This window comes from Dasypus novemcinctus, chromosome 19, assembly GCF_030445035.2.
Source record: "Dasypus novemcinctus isolate mDasNov1 chromosome 19, mDasNov1.1.hap2, whole genome shotgun sequence".
In the NCBI taxonomy this organism is placed as follows: Eukaryota; Metazoa; Chordata; class Mammalia; order Cingulata; family Dasypodidae; genus Dasypus; species Dasypus novemcinctus.
The window spans coordinates 16,919,976-16,942,289 of NC_080691.1; the positions used below are offsets into that span (position 1 = coordinate 16,919,976).

The window sequence follows — 22,314 nt, forward strand, 5'->3', positions numbered from 1 at the left end:
CCCCTCCTCCAGGCAGCCTGCTGGGAGCTCCCTGAGGGTCAGGATGGCCCGTCTGGTCTCCACCAGACTGGGGCCTGGGTCCTATGGCCTGACACCCTGACCTCAGGCCTTTGGGACACAGAGAACAGCAGGCCCGGCCCATGGACAAGACAACTGAGCACAAAGAACTGGACCGACCGGCTGAGGCTCGTGCAGGAGCGTGGGCTGGACTGGGGACCGCATCCTGCACTGCGCCCCTCGACGCGGGCGACCCTCCTCCCTGAGCTGTGAGGCTGGCAGGACAGCCTGCACGGCTGGGCGCCAGGAGGCTCATGCAGGACTTTGCTAAACTGCCGTCCCCAACGGTTCCTGGTCAGTACAGAGGATCACCGGGAACTCACAGGCGCCCCCGGGCTCCAGCCAGACGGCCCTGCCCCTCCCCAAGCCAGCAGAGGGGCCGGGGTCCGCTCCCACAGTCCTTTCCCTGAGAAGTGCCTGCTCTTGTTTGGAAACCGAGCCAAGCACTGCTTTCTTGACTTTGCCTCCCCGAGCCTGCATCCTGCCCGGGCAGATGGCCTGGGAGGCCACCTGAGGGAGGGAACGCTTTTCTCCCCCAGACACCAGCCGCCTCTCGGCAAACCTGGGCGGCACCCCAGAGCCACCCCCGGCTGGAGGCAGTAACCCGGTGGCTGATTCTCCATTTCCAGCCCGGCTCTGGGATCCGGGCTGTGACCCCACTGCGGGCCAGCAGAACTTGTGTTTACCGCAGGCCTGGGTTACGGAGACAAGCGAGCGACTCGCGCCCTCCTTCACGGCGCTGCAGGAGCAGGGGAGATGGAACCATGCGCCGGAGGCAAGCGGGGCGACAGAGGAAAGCCCAGAGGAACCCGAGGGCTCGTGGGGATTCGCCCGGCCAGGGAGCCGGAGCAGCGAGAGGCCCGGCAGGGCTACAGGGAGCGGGTGGAGACGCAGCTTCATCCTCGACAGGGTGAAGGAGGTGCGGGCACGGGGTGGGGGCAGAGGGGGGCTAAGTAGTGGTGGAGGTGCAGGGGCTGGGGCTGGGCAGCCCAACTTCAGTTCTGGGGTCGACGCTGCTCACGCAGGGGAGGGCACGACACTCGGGGGGCTGGGCTCTCAAGTTACGGGGACAGTCTCGCATGGTTAGAATCCTTGTGTCACAGCTCAAACACTGCTCACCACCACGGGCAGAGCTGCCAGCGCGGTGTCGACTGTTCCTTGGCTCGCGCTCTCTAGCAGCGCTCATGTGGTGAGAAAAATCACCTAAGAAAGGCAAAGACGATGCAACGCCGTGGTACCTGGGTCCTGCACCAAGAGGCTTAACTGCTCTGAGCTTTGGTGTCCCCAGATTTAAAACGGGGGCAATAGTTCAGGTGACCGTATAGTTTATCAGCCAAACTGGGGACCCTGGGAGCAAGGGGAAGCACTAAAAGTAATCTTACCGCTTTTGAAATATTTACCGACCCACAGAGTGGGTCTCTTTCTAGCCGCCGACTTGGAAGGGGGTTGTGGTCACAAACTATCTCAGAGCAAAGTGTTTTCCACAATGGAGAAGCAGACACGAGGAAAGGGCGGCAGGCGCCAGCTGGGCCGCCACGGACGGGACGGCTCAGACAAGCACCCGGCGCAGGGAAGCTAGTGCCTGGTGATCCCGTCATTGTCACCCTCGTTCGGGGCACACGTATGCCAAGGGATGCTCTCACCCCAAGGCCGCTGAGGCCCCATCCAAGGACAGAGGCGGCGCCGAAGTCGGCTCCTGCCGCGCCCTCGCTCGCCCGGCCCCGGTTGCACTAGCCGCCCTCTGGCCCGGGCCGGCCCTCACCTTCGGCCTCCTCCACCGTCTCCTCCTCGTTTCCACTCACGCCTGACGCCTCCATCTCCTCGTCCTCCACCACGGGCGGGAAGGCGGCCTCCTCGCTGGCTGCGGCTGGCGCTTTTTTCTTCTTCCTCCGGGCGTTCCTCTCCTTCTCCTAGGGTACAGGGACAGCGGCAGGTCAGGGCCCAGGCCTGGGCTGGCAGCCTCGGGACTCCCCGAGCCGGACGTCTCAGCACAGCTGCGAGGGACAGCAATCCCGGCCACGTGGCCAGGCGGGCGACCGGCCCCCACTCGCGCCCCGCCGCTGCGGCCAGGCATGCCGGCAGTTATTTTTACCAAGGGCTTTATTCTTCCGTCGTGTCCCAAGCACACCCTGGGCCGGCCTGGCCTACCCGTGGCCCGTCATCCTTCCGGGATGGACGGGAACCTGTGTCTGCCTGAAGGACCCCCGGGACTGCTCCGGTTCCTCTGTCTGTCAGAGCAGTGGCCACACACCCCAGGACGCGCTGTCAGGCTTGCTGCTATGGACGTGAGTGGGTGGAGCTTTTCCTTGCACTTCCCTCCGCCCCACCGAGCCCAGGGAAGAGGCTACCTCGGGAAGCCCATTTCATTCCACCTTCTTTACAAAGCACCCACTGTGTGCCGCACACTGCACAGCTGCTAATGAGCCGGCAAGGAACACGGCAGGCAAGTTCCTGCCCTCCAAGGATTGCTAGACGGTAAGAGTGGTGACACAACAATTCACAAGAAGAATCTGACGTGGCTTTGGGTTTGGCCGTGGCCTCTTACAATATCAAAGGGGATCCAGGAGAATGAAGACGGAGGAGATGAACTGCGTTACAATGAAGAGTTTCCGCCCTGCAGAAGACACCATTAAGAGACCGGAAAGATAAGCTGCAGCTAGGAGGGAGTATTTGCTGAGCACATATCTGATAAAAGACTTGTATGCAACATATACAAGAGAAGCCTTGAAACTCAGCAGTAAGAAAACAGAAAAACCCCATTAAAAAATGGGCAGAGGAAAGGACCAAGATGGCAGTGTAAGATGCTCCAGGGCGCTGCACCCCCCAGAATCTGTGAACTAGTAAAAACCAGTGGAGCCACCTTCCTCAAGGCTCTGGGAACCAGTTAAAAGGCTGCAGTAACTGGATGAGCACCAGGTCCAGAAGACGCAGCTTTAAGCATGGTAGGAGAAGCTCAGGCACCCTTGCTGGCCCCTCCCCAGCTCCACGTGGAGACCCCTGCACTCCCACCGCGGGGCCCTGGCCCTCTACCTGAGGGAGCACAGTATGCACCTACTGGGGTGCCTGGGTGTCAGGGCCAGGCTACCTGGAGGCTGAACCAGGCCCTCCTGCCCGGCTCACCCTCCCAGAACACACCCTGCTGGAGGACCTTGTAGAGCTAAAGCAGCGTCAGAAACAATCAAGTCACAGAGGCCTAGGGCAAAGGCAAAGGCCCTCCTGGGTCACACCAGGCAATAGAGCACCCTGGAGGAGCAGGAGGGAGGGGTGACTTCATGGGGAGTGGAGGGACATCCAGATGCTCCATCCGGGGAATTCCTGAGGCCCTTGAGAGCACAAGCCCTCACAGGACACCGGCCCAGAAGAGCTGCGCCTGCCTTTCGTCCCGGGCTGCCTGCCAGGAGGAGGGCTCCACTCTGAAGAGCACCAGCCAACGCACAGCCCGTTGGCAAAACCTGTGAACAGTGGTTTTCTGCTTTAGTTGGTTTGTTTTTGTTAGCTCTGGGTATGAGGAAATCTTTGTCAGAGTGCTAACAGGATAAACACTTAAGGAACAGACAGTTCAGGCACTAAATCCCAGAGTTAACATATTAAAATTTTAAAATGGACAATGTGTGACAAAAATGAACAAAGAAACAGGAAATGAAAAACAAGATAAAAATTCAGAAACCGTTAATGAAGAAGACCAGATATATGGGATGAACACACTAACAAAAAAATGGTCTCCAATATGCTCAAGGAAATAAAGAAGAACACGGAGAAAGAACTTAAGGATATCGGAAAAATGACAAACGAACACTATGGAAATCTCGATGAAGAGACAGAAACTTTAAAAAGGAACAAACAGAAATCCTGGAGTTGAAGACCTCAGTCACTGAAACTCAGAAAGTCCCCAGAGGCTTTGCACAGCAGGTTGGATCTGGCAGAAGAAAGAATCAATGAACTTGAAGACAAGACAACTGAAGTGCTTTAGGCTGAAGAGCAGAGAGAAACAAGAATGAAAAAAAAGTGACTAGAGCCTACGAGGCCTGTGAGACGCCTTCAAGCAAAGCAACACGTGCCTGTGGGAGCCCAGGAGGAGGTGAGGGAGAAACGGGAAAAGGCACGTGCAAAGAAATAACGGCAGAGAACTTCCCAAATTAACAAAAGCCTGAACGTACACACTCAAAAAGTCCAACCAGCCCCAAGCAGGGAAAACTTGGAAGACAGCCACAGTACACACAGACACACAGTAGTCAAACCGTCCAACGCCAAGGACAAGGAGAGGGTTCTGAAAGCTGCATGAGAAAATCAACGGGTTTTCTCCTACACAAGGGAGTCCCAATAGCAAGGGCCAATTTCTCATCAGAAACAGGGTGGCAAGAAGTCAGTGGGATGAAATATTTATAGTGCCGAAAGAAAACAACTGCCAAGCAAAACTTTACATCCAGCGAGACTACCTTTTAAAAATGAGGGAGCGATTAAGACATTCTCAGATAAACAAAAGCTGAGAGAGTTCATCATCACTAGACCTGCCCTGCACACAATGTAAAAGGGAGTTCTTCTGACTAAAAGGAAAGAGCACTAGACAGTGGACCAAAGTGGCATAAAGTAGTAAGACCTCTGGTAAAGGTATCCAGATGCGTAACTGTAAAGGCCAGGGCAGTGGTAGTCTATTTTTTTGGTATGTAACTCCACTTCTTAGTTCTTACAGGTTCTAAAAAGCAAATGCATAAAAAGCAATGACAGATCTATGGCTTGGGACATGCAATGCATAAAAATATAATTTATAATAACCAAAAAGTGGGAGGAGGGAGGTATACAGGAACGGTGTTTGTGCATGCTACTGAAGTTTAGTTGGTACCAAATCAAATACTATTATAGATTTAGGGCCATTTTAATAACATGGTTTCACCAATTTTAACAAAGATACAACACAAAAGCAAAGGAAGACTGTTGGGGTGGAGTATGTGGGAACTCTGCATCTTACGCCCAATTTTTCCATAAACTTACTTGTCTAGACATATACATGAAAGTGTGTATACATACATACATTTGTACGTACACACACGTATCTGTTTTTAAAAAGATCAGAACAGACCCTTCACTGAAGAAGATACAGAGACGGCACGCAAGCACATGAAAAGATGGTCAACATCACGGGTCATTAGGGAATTGCCAGTCGCCAGGGAGACAGCCAACGCGCCCGTTAGAAAGCCAGAACCCCAAACCCTGCCAAGAGCCAACGCTGAGGAGAAGGTGGAGCCACAGGAGCCCCCATCCGCTGCCGGGGGAGGCAAAGTGGGCGGCCCTTCTGGAAGATGGCAAGGCAGGCACCATGGGCCTGTCCTTCTCCCACTGGCTGTATGTCCAGGAGGGCAGGGACAATGTCCCCGGCGTCTCTTCTGACGACCCCGGTGGAGGCTCCGGAGGTGCCTGCTGACTGACCCGCCGGGCGGCTGGGAACGGGCCAGCCGCTGGCAGAGCCAGTCAGGGGCCCTAAGCGGGCATCCACCAGGACAGCTGGTGTGACAGGAGGGGTCGCGGTCTGAGCCCTCTGGGGTCTCCAAGGAAGGAGGAGGAACTGCCATTAATAGGGGGGCTGACGGCTCCCAATGAAGCCCCCTCCCCAGAGAGCCCCTCACCCCAGAGGGAGCCACCCTACACCACAACGCTGTGTGGCCCCCACTCTCTGGGGCGAGCACACGTCACCTCCAGGGTGTGGCAGGCCCTGCCCACCCCGGCCCCCTCAGCACGGGGATGGAAGACAAGCCTCAGCACGGCGGGCGGTCGGGGACCTGGGACCGCCGTTCCCAAGTCCCTGCTGTAGCATAACCTCCTGTCCTGCCCTCCTCCTCGGACAGCGGCAGCTCAGGACGCCGGGACGAGGGGACACATTTGCCTGCCCACGGTCACAGGGTACACGCCCCGCCCTCCAGCGTCCCCCAGGATGGAAGGCCCCAGCTGGAGCCAGAGGCAAAGTGAGAAAGCCGCGGGCGGCACGTGGGTTCTGTGGGCGCGGCCGAGGGTTCCCCTTCTTCCCTGGTCTATTTTGAGCAGAAAGGACCCCTGAGCACCCAGGGCTGGAGACGAGAGGCGTCCAGGTTGGAGCACAGCCGGGCAGCGGCTGGGACAATGGGGGCACGCCTCCGAGATCCGGCGGCCGAGGCCACGGGGCGGTCGGCCCAGCGGGGTGGTGGGGAGGCCAGCCCCCCGGGCAGCCCCGAGGCTGGGGCTCAGTGTCCAGGAGCCACACCCACACCCGGCAATGCCACCACCAGGAACCACAGCTGACACCGGTTAAGCCCCGGCTCTGTGCCAGGCGTTGCTCAGGTGTGCGTTCACTGGGTCCACTCAGCTGCTCGGCCTGGCAGGGGCTTCCAATCCTCGACGCGCTCCCCAAGACCCTGGGAATACACCCCCACGTCCTCCTATCCCCCGACGGCCCCGTGTGGCCTCAGCCTGGACCTCACCCACCCCTTCCACACTGGCCTCCTGCACAAGCATGCCCAAGTCTGCCCCAGCACAGGCCCTTTGCACTGCCGTGCCTGGGAACCTCTGCCCCCAGAGCCCCATGACTCACTTCCTCCAGGGCTCTGCTTAGGTATCACCTCCTCAGAGCAGTCATCCTAGATTACCCCATCTAAGTGAGCCAACTGGCCAATCCCCAGCCCACCCCCACCCGTCACTCCTTACTCTATCCCACCCCGCCACCGTTGGCATGTGAACTTGCGCGGTGCTAGAGTGCCAGGTCCTCTGGGGCAGGGACTTGGGTCTGTCTGTACACAGACGTGTTCTCGGGGCACCTGGACGGTAGTTCTTGTTTGGGTGAGTGAGTCTGATAAAGGTGCCAGCGCAGAGAAGCCGAGACACTCACCCAAGGCCACACCGCTCTGCACACAGGTCAGGTTCAAGCACTGCCTGCCTGGGCCGTCTCTGCAGACTCTCAAGTCTGTCCAGGCTCAGACGGAAGAGATGATGGCAAAGGGAGGGCCAAGCTGGGCCCGGGCAGGGACAGAGAGGCCAGGGACGGTGGCAGCTGAGCGCCGCGGCCTGGACCCACAGTGGGAGAACAGGGTGACCTCAGGCCAGGGGGAGGGAGAGGAGAACCTTGGAGAAGACGCCGGTGCCAAGCGTTACATAAGGCCCGGGACAGACCGTGCTCCGCCGATCCCACTTCCTGCTGAGGCTGCCCACTCGGGCTGGGCCTGGGGCGACGTGGGAGGGAAAACGCCCGCTGACCCTTTGCTTCCCCTGCGCCTTCCTGCGCTGGCCAAGGATGACATGTCTTCCTGAGCTCCAGACGGGGCTGGGCTGGTGGCCAGAGGTGGCAGCGGCCGTGCAAGGGCTTGCAGGGACCTGCCCCCGTCCTGGGGGCTGGAGGGCGGTGGCAAGGGCGCCAGGCGGGGGTCACCGAGCTCTGGGGCCTGCTCGAGTCCTCCGGTGACGGGGGACTCACCCCCGCACTGAGATCAGCCACCGTCAGATGGACAAACCCAGATTGAGCCTCACTTCCTGGGACGTGCCCCCACCTCTGGCACTGTGCTTCCCCTCCCGCCACCCAGGACCTGGCTGCTTCTCCAGGGCTGGACGGGCACAAGAACTGGCTCGGCGCTGCCAAGTCACCAGGTCTCATTCGACAAGTATCCAGGGAGGCTGCCCTGCCTAGGGGTCTCGGGATGGGGACCCTGGCCCCCGGCATGACCCGAGGGCCCAGCCCGCACTTGTTCTGCATGAGCCACAGCGGTTAACACAGGGGAGGTGGAGGAAAGTGGGGCCTCCCGTCGACCTGGGTTCAAGTCCCGCTCCGTTCTCACGGCACTGTCCCCTCCCTGGCTTCGCCACCCTCACCTGAGGAAGGGGGCCAAGGAGGGTGATCGGGGGACCTGACGGGGCAGGGGAGCAGCCCCACCCTGGCTCCCATCCCCGCCGCCTCCCCAGGCTGCCAGGGCTGCTGCCCGCCTCCCAGGCCAGGTGTCCCGAGCTGGGAGCCGGGGGGCCAGGGGCCTGGGACCAACCTTCCCTATCAGCTTTGGCCGTGGCTCCCTCAGAGTAGACTGCAGGCTGGGGCCGGCCTCCATCCCAGCCTGGGCACGGCAGGTGCTGAGCACAGGCTGCTCCCGCGCCCTCCCACCTGGGAAACGCGCGGTCCCCGCGCAGTGCTGGCTGGGGGCCCGGAGCTGCACGCCGCCTTCCTCGGAGCCGTCCTGGCCTGCCTGGCATCGCCACTGCTTGGCACCCCCCCAGGCCCCAAGGGGGCTTCCTCCCCGCCCTGCAGCTCGGCTCATGCCCTCGCGCCTCTGCCCGAGACAGCCCCCTCCCCAGGCTGGAATCCATTCCCTTCCGCCCGCACGGCAGCCAGGACAACTGGCCAGGAGCCTGCCCCTCGGGGGGTTGCGCCTTGGCTCAGGATTCTTGGGTGGTTCCCCGCTGTCCGCTTGAGAGGTTCCCAGGCCTTAGGGCCAGAGGGAAACCCCCACCCTGCCTCCGTCCTCGGGCAGCTTCCCAGGATGCCTGCTGTTGCTTCCCTGGCATACAGGCAGCACTCAATAAAGGTTTGCCAAACAAACGGCGATGTCAAAACCCAACGCTTACAGGGCCGCTGACTGAGCACCAGGCACCTCGTCCACAAATGCACGCTCGTTCACACCGCAACACAACCCCACAAGGTAGGGGCTCTTCTTATCCCCATTTTACAGGGGGAGAAACCGAGGCCCAGAGAGGCTGTGGCCACCAGGAAGTAAGCAGCAGGCTCAGGAAGGAACCGGCAGCCCCCTAGCCCGGCTCCCCACCTTCTGCTGGGCAGCCTCTAGGAACGACTGAATGAATCCATCAGTCAACCAACCAACAACCAAGCCGAGAGCAGCCCTGCTCAGGCCCGCTGACCCTTCAGCTTCCACAGCCACCGCCGCAGCTCTCGCTTCCGAAGGCGCGCTCGTGACGTGCCTTCTGCTGTTCGCAGCCCCCTTCAAGCACTCGCTCATTTCAACCCATAACAGGCCTGTGACGCGGGTCCTCTCGTGATCGCCATTTTATGGTGGGGGAACCTGAGGCCTCAGAGCGAGCACGTGGCGGGGCCAGGATTCGAACCCAGGACTCAGGGGTCCAGAATCTTACCCATAACACGCCACGGCTGTCCAGCCACGTACCACTCCAGAGAGAACGGTAACGCTGGGCGAGAGGAAGGCGGAGGCACCGGGGCAGCTCAGCCCGGCAGGCCGTCCCCCGTGCCAGCCGTCTGCGTTCTTCACGGGCATCAGCTCATCTGCCCGCACAGGTCTCAGGTAAGTGCTCAGAGCCGCGCCTCACAGACAGGTAAACTAAGGCTCCACGGAGCAAGGCCGGCTGCCCGAGCTCCTGCAGGCACCCCTCTTGCCCCAGGCTGCTCTAGCGACATGGCTGGGGTTTCTGGCTCCCAACTCCCATTCTGGGGCCTCGAGGGCTGTGGCAGGGCCGTCTGGCACCATCCTGGGAGGAGGGACGATGGCGACCCGCGCCTGGCAGCAGGGAGGCCTCGGCTACCTGGGGTGTTTCACCTGGACACTGGCTGGTCAGGCGCTCTGGGGGGAGCTGGGAGGATCAGGGATGGGGATAAAGGGGGAGCGGGGAGGCCCGGGGAGGGGGACACAGAGGAGGAAGGGAGGGGAGACAGGAAGAAGAGGGGAGCAGGAAGCAGCAGGTGCTGCCGGGCCTCCCCCGCCCCGGGCCGCCCCGCGCCGCCCAGCTCCGACCCCGGGCCTGGGGAGGCAGAGGCCGGCTGACGTCCGCCCCTCCAGCACCTGCTCGGGCCCGGCCGAGCTCTGCTCCGAGGGACCCGCCATCCCAGCAGACGTCCTGGGGGCTGCAGCCCCTCCCTGAGCCTTCCTCCTGGCCGAAGCGAGGAGCCCCGAGAGTCTAGGAATAGGCAGAGCTGCTGGTGCGCCAGGGGCACGGGCTGACGCCGCTGAGACCAGGGAGGAACTCCGCGGCCCCTCCTCGGCGGGAGGGACGGGCACCCGAGGCAGCAGGAGGCGCGAGGCAGGGAAGGGGCCTCCGTGCGCCCAGCACCGTGAGAAAGCACCCAGGGGCCGGGAGGCACCCGGGCTTTGCTCAGGGCTCCCGCCCCGGCCTCGGTGGGCCGCGTGGGGCGACAATTCAGCGCCGTGCACCCGGGGTGGGGCGCACACACTTTAAACCCAGCGTGAGGCGGGCCAGACGGGGTTGGCAAGGGCACGGGGCGGGGGTGCCTGTGTGCCCCCACCTGTGCCTCCGCACCTGAGGGCGAACACAGCCAGAGACTACGGACCCGGCTCCCCGGCACAAGGCACCAGGCCGCGCCTCCCCACCCCCACCTGGCCACACCCGAACTGTAGCCTCAGCCGGCGACGCCACCCAGCTGGGCCTCGACTTCCCCAACCGCAAAGCTGTGACAAAGCCTGGCACAGCACCGGGGCACTGGAAAGAGGAGAAAAGGAAAGAAAAAGAAAAGACGGCACGGAGGCTGCCCCCAAATGGTCCTCAGTTCCCAGCAACAGCTGTGGAGGAAGCGAGGGGCTCCGCGGGTCCGCTGACTCGCTCGGCGAGGCGTGCCCTGCCCTGCCGGCCCCTGGGACAGGGCCCGATGGCCTCCGGGAGGCCGGAACGGCCCGCTGACCCCGGGCGCGCTCCTCCCTCCCAAGGTCCCTAAAACACGGAGGTGGAGCGGGGCAGGGAGGGCTCGCCAGCGTCCATCTGCCTCCGGTCTCCATTCCAACGTGCTGACGGCCGCAGATTCCTGGCTGAGTCAGAGCCTCATCCACTCGGCTCCTTCTCTCCCCACGCCCCCCAGAGGTGTCTGACGGCGAGGGCCGGGCTGAGGTGGGAGAGGGCAGGGCTGGCCCACAGAGCACCCTGGGCCAGCTCGGGCGTCTGGGTGGGGGGGCAGGAGGGAGGCCACAGCGGCACCCTGCCCACGCCAGGAGCCAGCACGCTGCCCTCCTGCGCAGGGGCCAGCACACCGCCCACTGCATGGGCCAGCGCACTGCCCGCCTGCGGCAGGGGCCAGCCCGCCGTCCACCCCAGGGGCCCGCCTGCTGCCCGCCGCGACAGTACCGGTAGGTCCTGTGGCCGTTGTGTCTGCTGCTGGCTGGGAACCCTGAGGGTGTGAGAGAGCCCTGCCACGGCGACCACAGCCCGTCCCAGCACCCCACGGCCCCAGGAGAGGCCCCCGGGGTGTAGCCCGGATGGCCAGGAGGGCAGGGAGGCGGCCACCACCCGCACCGGCGCGGGCACTCACCACCTTGAGCTTGTGCTGCTGCAGGATCTCATCGAGGTTCTGCCTCTTCTTGTAGTTGAAGTAGAAGTTCTTGCACTGTGACACCGTCTTGGAGCCCACCATGCGGGCGATGGCCGACCAGTTCCGGCCGTGTTCCAGGAGACCTGCGGGGCGGCGGCAGGTGAGGGCGGGCGCGGCAGCAAGGGCGCCGGGGCCCCTGCTCAGGGCCCAGACCTCTGCCGGGCGGTGGAACTGGCGGGGGAGGGGGCGGCAGGGCGCTGCCGGGGGCCCAGCCCGGCTCTCCAGGGCTCGAGGCCTCTGGGCGCACCCCGCTGAGGCCAACGCTGCGCATGCTGAGGGCCCCCCGCTTCTCCTCGCCCCGGCTGGGGGGAGAGCCGGGCTGTCGTGACCCAGCCCTGACACTCGCTCACAGCTGCGGATGAGGCCTCGGGAGACGCGCTGCTTTCCGGCCTCACCGGGCCAGAAGGTGGAGGCAACGTGGCAGGCGGGGGCCGGGGGCAAGCAGGGGCTTCTGGGCCGAGATCCCAGGGTCCAGAGCCCCCCGTGGATACACCTCAAGGCCAAGCCTGGACTCGGGGGCCCACGCCGGCTGGGAGGGCCTAGCCCCCAGCAGCACCGCCGGCACAGCGACTCTCCTCCCCCTCACACACCACAGCCTCCCGGGGTGGGGAGAAACCCTGTGGAATTGGGGTCCCACCCCTGGCCCGCCTAGGCCAGAAAAGGTTCCCTGCGCCCCACGCCTCAGTCCGGGCCTGCCCTGACCCCATGCAGGGGCAGCACCCAGAGAGCCGGGCCCGAGGCTCGGCCCAGCTGCTGCAGGGTGCCCCTGCCCGCACACACACACGCAGATACGCACGCACACGGGCAGGCCTTCCCGGGTGCCCGCGCCTCCCCAGGGGCTGCCCCGGGCAGCCAGCGCCCGGGACCAAGCGCCAGGCCGCGTTCCTCGGGTGGACTCGAGCTCCAAGGAGAGCTGCCACTGGAGCCGCGCAGGGCAGGGGGAGCCGGGAGGCGGCGGGCTGCGCCCTGGCGCTTCCTTCCATTCATTCATTCAGCCCGTCAGTCACACGGGTGCCAGCGGCTCACCAAGCGCGAGGCTCCGAACAAAAATAAAACAACATCCACAAACCGCCAGCGCGCTGCCAAGTGTCGCGGAGTTCTCAAAGCTCCTTCAAAGCCGCGGTCCTGCCTCGGCCTGGCTGCTGCGGCCGTGATGGCTGCCCCGGCCCGGGACGGGGAGCACCGGGGCTTGGGGGGGGCGCGGCGGCTCCGCGGAGCTCACCCATGGGCCAGTGTGGGACGGGAGCCGAGGTCCCCGAGTCCCCGGAGCCCCCTGGGCCCCGGCGGGCTGGGGTGGAGCTGCCTGACGGCCACCTGCTCGCCGCGAGTCACGTGGCTCGGCAGCCGCGCCCCAGGGTTCCTCAAGGACAGGGGGATCAAGTGTAGCCCGGCCCCCCGACCTTTCCCTCTGCCCGCGCCAGCGGCAGCTGCCACTTTCCACCGAGCCCGGCCACCGTGGAAGACAGCGACGCGCTTTTATTTATATTTCCCCAGCTGGGCCAAGAGAGGCCGGGCAAACACGGGCTGTGGACCCGGAACCCTGGCCGGGAGGGGGCGGGGCGGGGAGGGCCCAAGAGCCCACGGGGTGGCCGGACCTGAGGAGAGTGACATTTCCAAACTAAACAAATAAGGAGGCGCTGGCTGCAGGCGGGCAGGGGGAGGGGCAGGGGCCGGGCCCTGGTTAACTCCTTGTGGGCAGCCCAGGCTGACCGGGACCGGGTCGCCCAGTGCTTCCAGGAGGTGGCGGCGGGCGCGGGGACGATGCGCTGGGGGAGTCGCAGGCCGTCCCTTCCGCTTTCTGGGCCTCAGTTTCCCCATGTGCCATGTGAAGAACCAGGGTAAAAGCCCGGTCACGGCCGGCTGAGAGTCCCTGGGGTGGGGGGGGGGGCAGGTCAATGGCGCAGGGCAGGTGGGGAGGGGGCAGGCCAGGCCACCCCTGTTCCCGCCGTGCCTGAGGCCGCGCACCCCTGCTCTGGCCACACTCCCACGGAGAACCCCCAGGGCCTCGGAAAGCACAGGCCGGGGAGGGGCTCCCCAGGCTCGGCGGAGACGCGGGGGGCCCGGTGGGCCGGCAGGGCTGACAGCCGGCAGGGCGGGGATGGCAGGGAGGGGACAGCAGGGGTCCCCCGGTCGGCCCCCGCTGCCGGGCCCGACTTCCAGATGGCCCCCCCGCCGCCCAAGCCCCCCCCCCGGGCCCCCGGCGGCCCCCTCTCCGGGGCACTCACGCACATCCTCTCAGCGGCTCCCCGTCGTTCAAGTTCTCCGGGAACATCCGGCTGGAGGATGCTGCGGGTGGCCGCGCAGGCTTGTGGCGTCCTGCGGCTCCCGAGCGCGGCGGCGCGGGGCGGCGGGCCGGGGAGCGGCGGCGCTGGCGGCGGCTCCTCCCTTGGCCGCGGCCGCCCCGGGGCCCCCCCACAGCCGCCGCGGGCGGGGAGCCTGCCGCGGCGGGGGCGGTGCAGAGCTGGCGGCCTCAGGGTGCTCCGTGCCAGGCGTCGCCAGGGGCCACGGGCACCGACACGCTGCGGGGCGCCGGCCGGGAGCCCCGACCCCTGGCTGGGCGGGCGCGACCCCCTGGCCGCCGCGGCCCCGGGCTCCGTCCGCGGCCGCCTGGCCCGGCCAGACGCGGCAGGAATGAATGTGACCTCCAGACGGGAGCGCGGGGCGCGGGCGGGGGAGCGTGGCGGCGGCCCAGGCTCAGAAGGGGCGGGCCCACTTGGCACCGGCGGCCCCCTCCCTCTCCCCCATCCGCGGCGGTGGCGGCGTCAGCAGCGGTAAGAACAGATGAGGGTTCCAGAAAAACAGACGGGGAGCAAACAGCTCCTTCCGCCGTCAGCCCCCGTGCCAGTTCCACCTGCGGTCTGCCCTCCCACCGGCCGCCGCTGCCGTGGCCGAGCCCTCTGTGGGGCCTCTGGGGCCCGGGGCGGCAGGAAGGGGCCGCAGGGCGGCCAGCACCCCTGGGCTGTGGGTGGGCGGGGCCGCCTCGCAGTGGGGAGGAGCGAGCACAGGAGGATCCTCTCCTGGGCGCAGAGTCAGCCAACCATGGGGGCGGGGGCGGGTGTGGGGTCCCCAGGGGCTCCCTGCCTCGGGGGTCTCGGTCCCTGCGGCAGCCTCCTTCCTGGCCAGGCCCCTGAGCACCCAGCCGCCTGCTCGGGTGCCGGCACCTGCTGCAGGCGGCCCAACAGCCCCAGAGGTTGAAAGTTAACCGAGCTGAACTTTGGAGTGACATCCAGGTCACGACCCATTTCCCTGGCTCTGGGGTCACTGGCCTGCCCTCCCCATTAACCCTCGGCCCACCCGTCCTGCCCGTGGAGTCGGGGCGGCGCCAGGCATCTCCAGGACCCGCAGCTCCCCCGGACCCTCACCTTGGGGTGCCACGCAGGGAGGACAGCAAACCCCTGGGCAGAAGGTCCTAGACCGTCCCGCTGGGCCCCTCGGCCACCCGCCGCAGGGCGGTCCAGGTCGGCTTCCAAGAATGCCGGCCGATGTGTCGCCCCCTCCCCGAGACCTGATGCCCACCTGGGGCCCTGCAGTGAAGGCCGAAGCCCCTGGTGGCCCGAGGCCCACCCCGCCTCGCCCCTTCTCCTCTGCTCACTCCCCCCAGGCACTCACCCCCTCCCACCCCACAGCCCCTTGATGTGCCCAGAACATTCCAGCTGCTCCCTCCTCACTCAGGTCTCGGCTCCAGGCGCCCACCTCCTGCCACCCAGGAGCACGTCCCCCACCCAGACACACCCCCCCAGCGCCCGCTGCGGTCGGACTCCCTGACCCCACTTCTGATTTCTAAGGAAGGAGTTTTGTTCTGAGCTGTCGGGGGACCGTCACTAGGAAGTGAAATTGGCCAAGACAGGAAGCTGAGCCAGGAGGTCTGAGTCACAGACTCTGCACGCAGAGGGACGTGAAGGAGCCGGGGGTGGGCGCGGGGGGTGGCCGGGAGACTCTGCCCTCGCGGTGGCTCGAGCAGCTCAGCCCAGTGGCCGCTTCCCGGCCTCACCATGAGCTGCTCCCACTGGAGCATGACTCGGCCCCCTTGGCCAAGAGTTCCAGCCCCTAGGTCCCTGCTGCGCCCCCACCCAGCCCAGGAACAGCCTGGACCCACCCCACTACCCTGTCAGGGCGGCCACCCCAGGCAGGCCCCTCCCCAAGTCTGTAAACCGGCACCTACAAACAGCGCCCCCAACACCCTCAGGTGCGTTAAAATAAACGGGGGGAGGGAGGGGCCCCAGGTGCTCCCTCTGGAACTCCCCCTAGCCGGCCAGGTGCAGCCTGCAGCTGTTAGGAGGGGCCCCTCCCAGGCGCCCACTTCCCAGGGAAGCTCGAGTGCGCAGGAAAGTGCGCTGCCCAAGGCACTCCGAGGGGAGCCCGGCAGCCCCCTCCTCAGGCCCCTCGCTGACCTCAGGGGCACAGAGCCTGGTGCCTCGGAGCCAGCGAACCCCCCATCCAACCCCCGCCAGCCCCCCGGCCAGCCCCCCATCCAACCCCCAGCCAGCCCCCCGGCCAGCCCCTAGCCATGTCCCGGCCAGCCCCCCATCCAACCCCCAGCCAGTCTCCCCACCACCCCCCGCTGGCCACGGTCCTGCTGGCAGCCCTGAGGGTCATGCCAGCACGGCCCCGGCTCTGCCGCTCAGGGCTGGCGCGGTCAGCGCACGCTGCCTGAGCCTTCGGTGGGCTGCTTCCATACGCCTTAATGCCTGCCCTCCCTCAGCGCCCAGGCACAGCTCTAAGGCACGGCTCGGCACGGGCTGGGCGCTGCCCATGGCTGACCCGACGCCCCCACCCTCACCATGGCAGAGACGCCGCACTCCACGGTGAGCAGAGCCCCGCCATCCCGGGGCGCGCTGGCTCCACACCCCCACCTCCCGCCACCTGCCGGGGCAGCGCAGGTGCCCATGCCCCAAGGCCTCGGTTTCCCCCCACGCAGAGGAGGCACTGTGTGTGTGCAAGGCCCGTGCGGTGCCCCCCCTGGGTGCCTGCAGGGCGGAGTAAGGCGTCGTGGGCGAGGGAGCCCCCGCCTCAGCCCCAGAGCTTGTGTGGGTTGACCCTGGGAGCGGAGGGGGGGCTGGTGGAGGGTTCCAGCGAGGCCAGCACCCGCCTTGCCCTGCGGGACCCCACTCTCCTCCCGGCCCATCACGACGAGATTGTCCCAGACAGGGGAAGCAGCCCGTCTCCCTCCAGCCAAGGCTGCCAGCAGCTTCCCACCACGGCTAGCCCTGGGGCGCTGCACCGACGCCTGGAACTTCCCGCATCGGCCCGTCCACTGCCGGCCCTGACCGGTCACCGTGGCCAGGAAGCACGCGGGCAGGCCTGAACCCAGGCCCATCCGCCTCTGGACCCACCGACTAACCACAGGACCACACTGCCCCATCGTGAGCCACAGCAGGTAGGCCCAGGCCGATTGCATGGGCCCTTCCAGGCCTGTGGGGTCCCCGGGAGGGGACAGCCCACGGCTCTGACCACAGGTGCGTGGGTGGGACCCCACACGGTCCCCGAGCTTTAGACCCTTTACTCGTAAATACACAGAAGCCAGCCAGTCGGTGCACCCGTGGGCAGAGGTCCTCCTCGCCCTCCTCACAGGGCGGGAGCCACGTGGGCCTGGCTGGGAGTCACGGGGCAGGCATGCGGGGTCTGCCCGGGGTGCCCGCCCTGGAGCGGCCTCCATCCTGGGCCGCGCGTCCCCGCCCTCTCCCCTCGCCGGGCAGGCTGCTCAAGCCCAGCAGGGCTGAAGGTGCTGGGCCGGCACCCCCCCAGGTCTGGAAGGGTGCAGCCAGGACCTCCGCACCCTCTGCAGCCAGCTCCCTGCCCGCCTGAGAAGGGGCTGGGGGCTGGGGCTGGGGGCTGCGGGAGCGGCAGCAGACCGGGCCTCCCGCTCTGCTGGGTCGAGGCTCCAGGCCCGGCCAGGCTGACCTTTCCCAGGGCAGCGAGCGTCACGCATCCCAGCCCAGCGCCTGCCAGTCCTGCCCGCCCACCGTGGCGCTGGCCCGAGGCCGACGGCCAGCTGCTGGGGCTGCCCGATTCCCGGGAGGTCACTGCCTGCGCGCACTCAGGCCCCACCCACCGGGAGCCCCAGGGCGGGCCACCCGGCTGCACCTGCCCACCTGGAACCTGCACCCACCTACCCCTCGAGGGGCCCCCCTGCTCTGCCCACAGCTGGCCAGGCCAGGGCACTGCTGGCCCCTCCGCCCCCTGCACTCGCCCCCTCGCGCTCCAGGTTCTGAGCCAGCTCCTCACAGGCCCACCTGCCCCGGCCTCAGGGCCTTTGCACCTGCTGTCCCCACCCTCCTCGCCTGGCTGACAGGAGCAGCCAGCAGTGCCCTGGCGCCGGGCCTCTCCGTGGCTTACCTCCTCCAGCCCTCGAGCAGCACCGTTCCTACTCGAGTGCCTGGGTTCAAATCCCAGCTCTACCCATAACGGCCGTGCGCTTGGGCAGCTAGCGCACGGCACCTGCCTGGCCCTCAGTCTCCTCATCTGAATAAAGGAGCCCATGAAAGCACTTCAGGGCACTGTGGGAGTGACTTAACACAGGCAGCGGACCGAAGCACCCGGCCCCGGCCCCTGGCTGGCTGCATGACTGAGCATTCTTCGCTGTCAGTACTCTGGGAGTTGGCCCAGGGCTGCCTCCTCTGGGAAGCCCTCTCTGGTGTCCCTGCCCAGGTGCACGGCCAGCCCATAGGGCCTCCTGCCGCTGCCGTCTGACATTGGCTCCCCGCGTTGTGGATGGGGGTGCCGAGGCCCGAGGGGCGGGGCGCTGGCTCAGGGCTACACACCTGTGAGCTGCAGAGCCAAGCTTTGAATTCAGGCAAAAAGCCTCCAGAGTCTACAGTGAGCTGCGGGAAGGCCGCCTCTGAGCACCTCCTGTGAGACAGGGCCCGGGCGGTCGTGGGCTCATCCCCTTACGCCACCTCCCAGAGGCACGCACCCCGAGGCTCGCTTTAGAGAATGAGGGAAACAGGCAGGGCAGGTGGCAGCAGGCCAAGGTCACCCAGCTAAGGCGCCGACTGTAGCTACAAACAGACTGGGTATGCCTAATACGTCACTGCCCTAAGCTCTTCTGAACCCTCACCCAAACCCCAGAAAGGCGGTGACGCTCTAATTCAGATGAGGAAACTGAGGCATAGAGGGGTTGGCTAACTTGCCTGACATCACGGAGCGAGTGAAAATCCAGAGGCTGAGATCCGGGCACAGGGACCATCTGTGCCTCGTGCCTCAGGGCAGAGCTCGGGAGAATTCCCAGGCTCTCCAATGTCCCCAGGCTCGGGGACACCCAGCTGCCCTCCCGCCCGGGCTCCCAAGGAAGGCCTGGGCACGGCTCGCCTCTGGGGATCCCAGCCCTGCACAGCGGGAGGCGCCGCGCCGACCTAAATGACGGGTGAAGGAGACGGGCCATCTGCCTGGGGCACAGCTGGCTCCTGGGTCCTTTTCAAGGGCTGGGCAGGAGGCGCCGGAACCTTCCTGGCCTCCACTCCCGCCCCACTGCGGAGAAGTGGTCCCTGGGGGCTGCCGGCACCTGCCGTCCCGCCCCTGCCCACCACCGCCGCAAGAACACACAGCCACCGGCAGCCACCCGAAGCGGCGATTGTCGAGATGGCAGTGATTCACGGCCGGCGAGCACGCCTGAGCGCGTCGCGTCATTTCAAATGTCACCGAGCAGGGCTGCAAGCTGCGCGGCCCCATCCCCGGAACCACAGGGGCTTCTCCCCCGCCTTCTCTGTGGGCCTTCTCTGTGGGCAGGTCCTCGGGGCAGGGCTTGGCGGAGGTGGCGGGAGGACCCGGCCCCGACGGAGGGGCGCACTCCCGCGTCAGGCTGGTGAGTCATCCCTCATCCCCCCTCCAGCCTCTGGATCTGCCCTTCCAAAAAGTGAGAGGGCGGCCAGACCTCCTGCTCCCCGCTGCGGGGAGGGCGCCGGAGGGGGCCGCGCTGCTCCAGGAGACGGCCCGAGGGCAGCGCGAGGGGCGTGGGGCCAGGCTGCACCGTGCGGAGCCCCCCTGCTCCCCGCGCGTCACCCCCGGGCAAGGTCACTGCCGGCAGGCAGGGGAGCCCGGGGTCTGGCTGCGGCCATCTCCCCCCCACGCACCCGTGTCCCAACAGCCCGGAGGGGACAGCACCAAACGAGGGAGGCCGCTCAGCCGGGGACGAGGGAAGGCGTGCCCGGGTCAAGGCGCGCAGGAGTCTAGAAACCCGACGCTGAGCCAGCACCAGACGCCAAGGGCCGCTGACACGCAACGTCCCCACGGCGGGACCGAGGCAGAAAACAGGCCAGGGGGGCCGGAGGCCAGGCGGGGGCACGAGCGTGCGCGTGTGCACGTGTGCCTGCATGACTGCTAACACGGGGGCAGTGAAGAAGCTTCCGGAACGAGATTAGTTTCCTCACACTGTTGTACAACCATCGACCTAAGGCCACTGAGTTGTACACTTTCAGTGATCAAAATGTACAATTTTATGTTGTTTACATTTTGGTCAAATAAAAGAGGAAAGCCTCCTGCAATATTTTTTTTTTGAGGTACAAGGGCTGGGAATTGAACCCAGGACCTTGCGTGTGGGAAGCCGGCACTCAACCACCGAGCCACATCAGCTCCCCCGAGTTGCCTTTCGTCGATTTTGCTTGTTTTTTGCTTTTTCAGGAGGGACGGGGAGCCTCGTGTGTGGGAGGCGGGTGCTCGACCACTTGAGCCCCACCTGCCCCCCTCACACCATTTTGATCAAGTCTCTCCTAAAGCCCGCTGGGAAGCCCACCTCAGGGCGCACACGGTGGCCGAGGAGGACGGAGGGAGCCACATGGAGGGCTGCTGGGGGGGCAGGCCTGTGCCCGGTCAGCCTCGGGCAGCGCCCGCAGGCCCCTCTCAGTCATTCCTCGCTCCCCAGATGCTGGAAACACAAGCTGCCCCTGAGGGGACGCACGGCCACGCTCCGCCCCGCCACCTGCGGGCTCTTCCCGTGCCTGTGGGCAGGGGGCGGGAGGCAGGAGGCGAGGGTGCTGGGGACAAGCACCCAGGTAGGGGGAAGGCGGGCCGCAGAGACCCTCTGCAGGGGCAGGCAGCCCACCGCACAGGCTCCGCGCAGGCCCCTGGCCCTGCCGTCCTCGCAGGCCTGCCCGTGCCCCCCGCCCTCCGTGTGTCCCGGCCGGCACCACGCAGCACGCGGCCAGGGACAGCACTGGGGCACGAGCCAGGCGGCCTGGGCTCCCCCCGGGGCCTCAGATCACACAAGCCCCCAGCCTCTGAGGCCCAGTCCCACGTCTAAAACGGGGGCAGGTTCGGGACCTGCCTCAGCACCAGGTGAAGGCAAACAAGGGCGCGTGCGCACAGCGGGCTGCGGCCACGCCAGCCGCAGCGCCTGTCACTGCCGTGCTGGGCAGAGCGGGGCTGCTGCACCCCCAGGCGCTGGGGAAGCGACACCTTCCCGGCCCCATTGCCGGGGCCCTCAACTGACCGTCACCTCCATCGGGGCACCACCCCTATTTGCCCGGGGGCGGGTCGCTGAGCAGGTAAGGGACGGTCGCCCCGATCTGGCTCAACGTGCTCACGCCTCTGGCTGCTGCGGCCTGGCAGGCCCTGCCTCGCCCAGGAGACCTCACTGCCCCCTGCAGTGATGCTACGGGGCACCGGAGAGCCGCCCATCAGGCCCACGCAGCGCAGCCTGCGAGCCGCGTGCCAGCGTGATGACAGAGCCCGGTAGGCATCACCGTCCCTGTGACTTGACACGGCGGCCACCAGCAAGCTCTGCGGCTCCCATGGAGCCACCCAGCAGGGCTCGAGCTGCTCTGCCCACAGAGCCCAATTCCGGCCACCAGGGCAGCCATGGAAGCTGCCTCCCCGACCGTGTGCCCGGCAGCAGCTGCCTGTTTCCAATTGGGGACCTGAGGCCACCCTGGGCGCCCACTCTGGATCCCGACAAAGCAGCCGCACAGACCCACTTTCTGGAAGGTGAAACAGAGGCTCCAAGGGAGGCCAGCCCTCTGGGGCCACTGCAGAGCCTGTCCCTTCAAGAGCGCCCCGCAGGCCGCGGCCCAGAGCTTCCGGAGCCCGGGCGGTGCGGCTGCAGGCCCACCAAGGCCTCACCTTTCTTGGCGGTGTCCATCTCCTCCTCGGTCCAGCGAGAACTCTCGTTCATCTCCATCGAAGCTGAAAAGGGAGATGCAAGCTGACGCGCAGCACCCCGAGAGGAGCCTCTGCGCCCCCGCGGGCTGCTCCGCCCCCCGAGTCGGCAGCTGGAGTCCCCGGGGCAGGCTGCGTCTCAGGCACCGACCCCTGGCAGCCACGGCGCGCTCTTGAGCGCGCGGGCCGGGCCGGCACCTGCGTTCACCTGGGCCCCACCTCAGCGGCATCCGTGAGGGGGGGCATCTGCAATCAGCCCGTGCTACGGAGGGGGAAACCGAGGCAGCGGGCGGTCAAGGGCCTAGGCTGGGACAGCCGCCGCCGCGTGCCCGCCGTGGGAAGGGGGGTGCGCGCCTGGGAGCAGGGTGACATGTGAGGGGGGTCCCTGTCCAGCCATGGGCTCCTTCGGGCCAGAGGCTGAGGCGACAGGGCCCGAGCCCGGCTCTGCAGGCGAGTCGCAGCAGCTCTGGCCTCCCCTGCTGCATGCCAGCAGCTGCCCCCTGCGGCTGGGACAGCTTGAACGTCCCCAGACGTGGCCTAGTGTCCCCGGGGGCAAAATCACCCCGACTGAGAACCCCCGAGAGTGACCCTGCTCTCCCGACCTTCCCCTGCGAGGCGGGCGCCCCCGGGGCCTCTCTGATCTGCCCGACGCGAGCCCCGGCCCCGCCCTGCACGGTGCTGAAGTCTGCGGGAGGCAGGTGGGCACGAGGGGCGTCGCGGGCACGAGGGGTGTCGCGTCCATGGGCTCAACGCCCGAAGCGGCGCCGCGCACAGAGTGAGCGCTCAACAAGGGCCGGCAGACTGACAGCGAGGCCCGGCAGGAGGGAAAGACGGCGGCGAGAGGGCCGTGTTCCCAGCCCCGCAGGCCACACGGCCCC

The 22,314-nt window shown here is 66.2% G+C and overlaps 1 protein-coding gene across 18 annotated transcripts in view; it reads right to left on the minus strand.

The window, feature by feature from the left end:
- Positions 1–22,314, minus strand: part of NCOR2 (nuclear receptor corepressor 2) — a 158,774-nt gene that overhangs the window by 35,463 nt on the left and 100,997 nt on the right. For all 18 annotated transcript variants that reach the window (XM_058281238.2, XM_058281240.2, XM_058281249.2 and 15 more), the window contains exons 17-19: positions 21,401–21,463; positions 11,288–11,430; positions 1,820–1,967 (exon numbers count right to left, since the gene is read on the minus strand). In XM_058281238.2, coding sequence (XP_058137221.1) covers positions 1,820–1,967; positions 11,288–11,430; positions 21,401–21,463 — 354 coding nt within the window. The remainder of the gene's footprint in view (positions 1–1,819; positions 1,968–11,287; positions 11,431–21,400; positions 21,464–22,314) is intronic.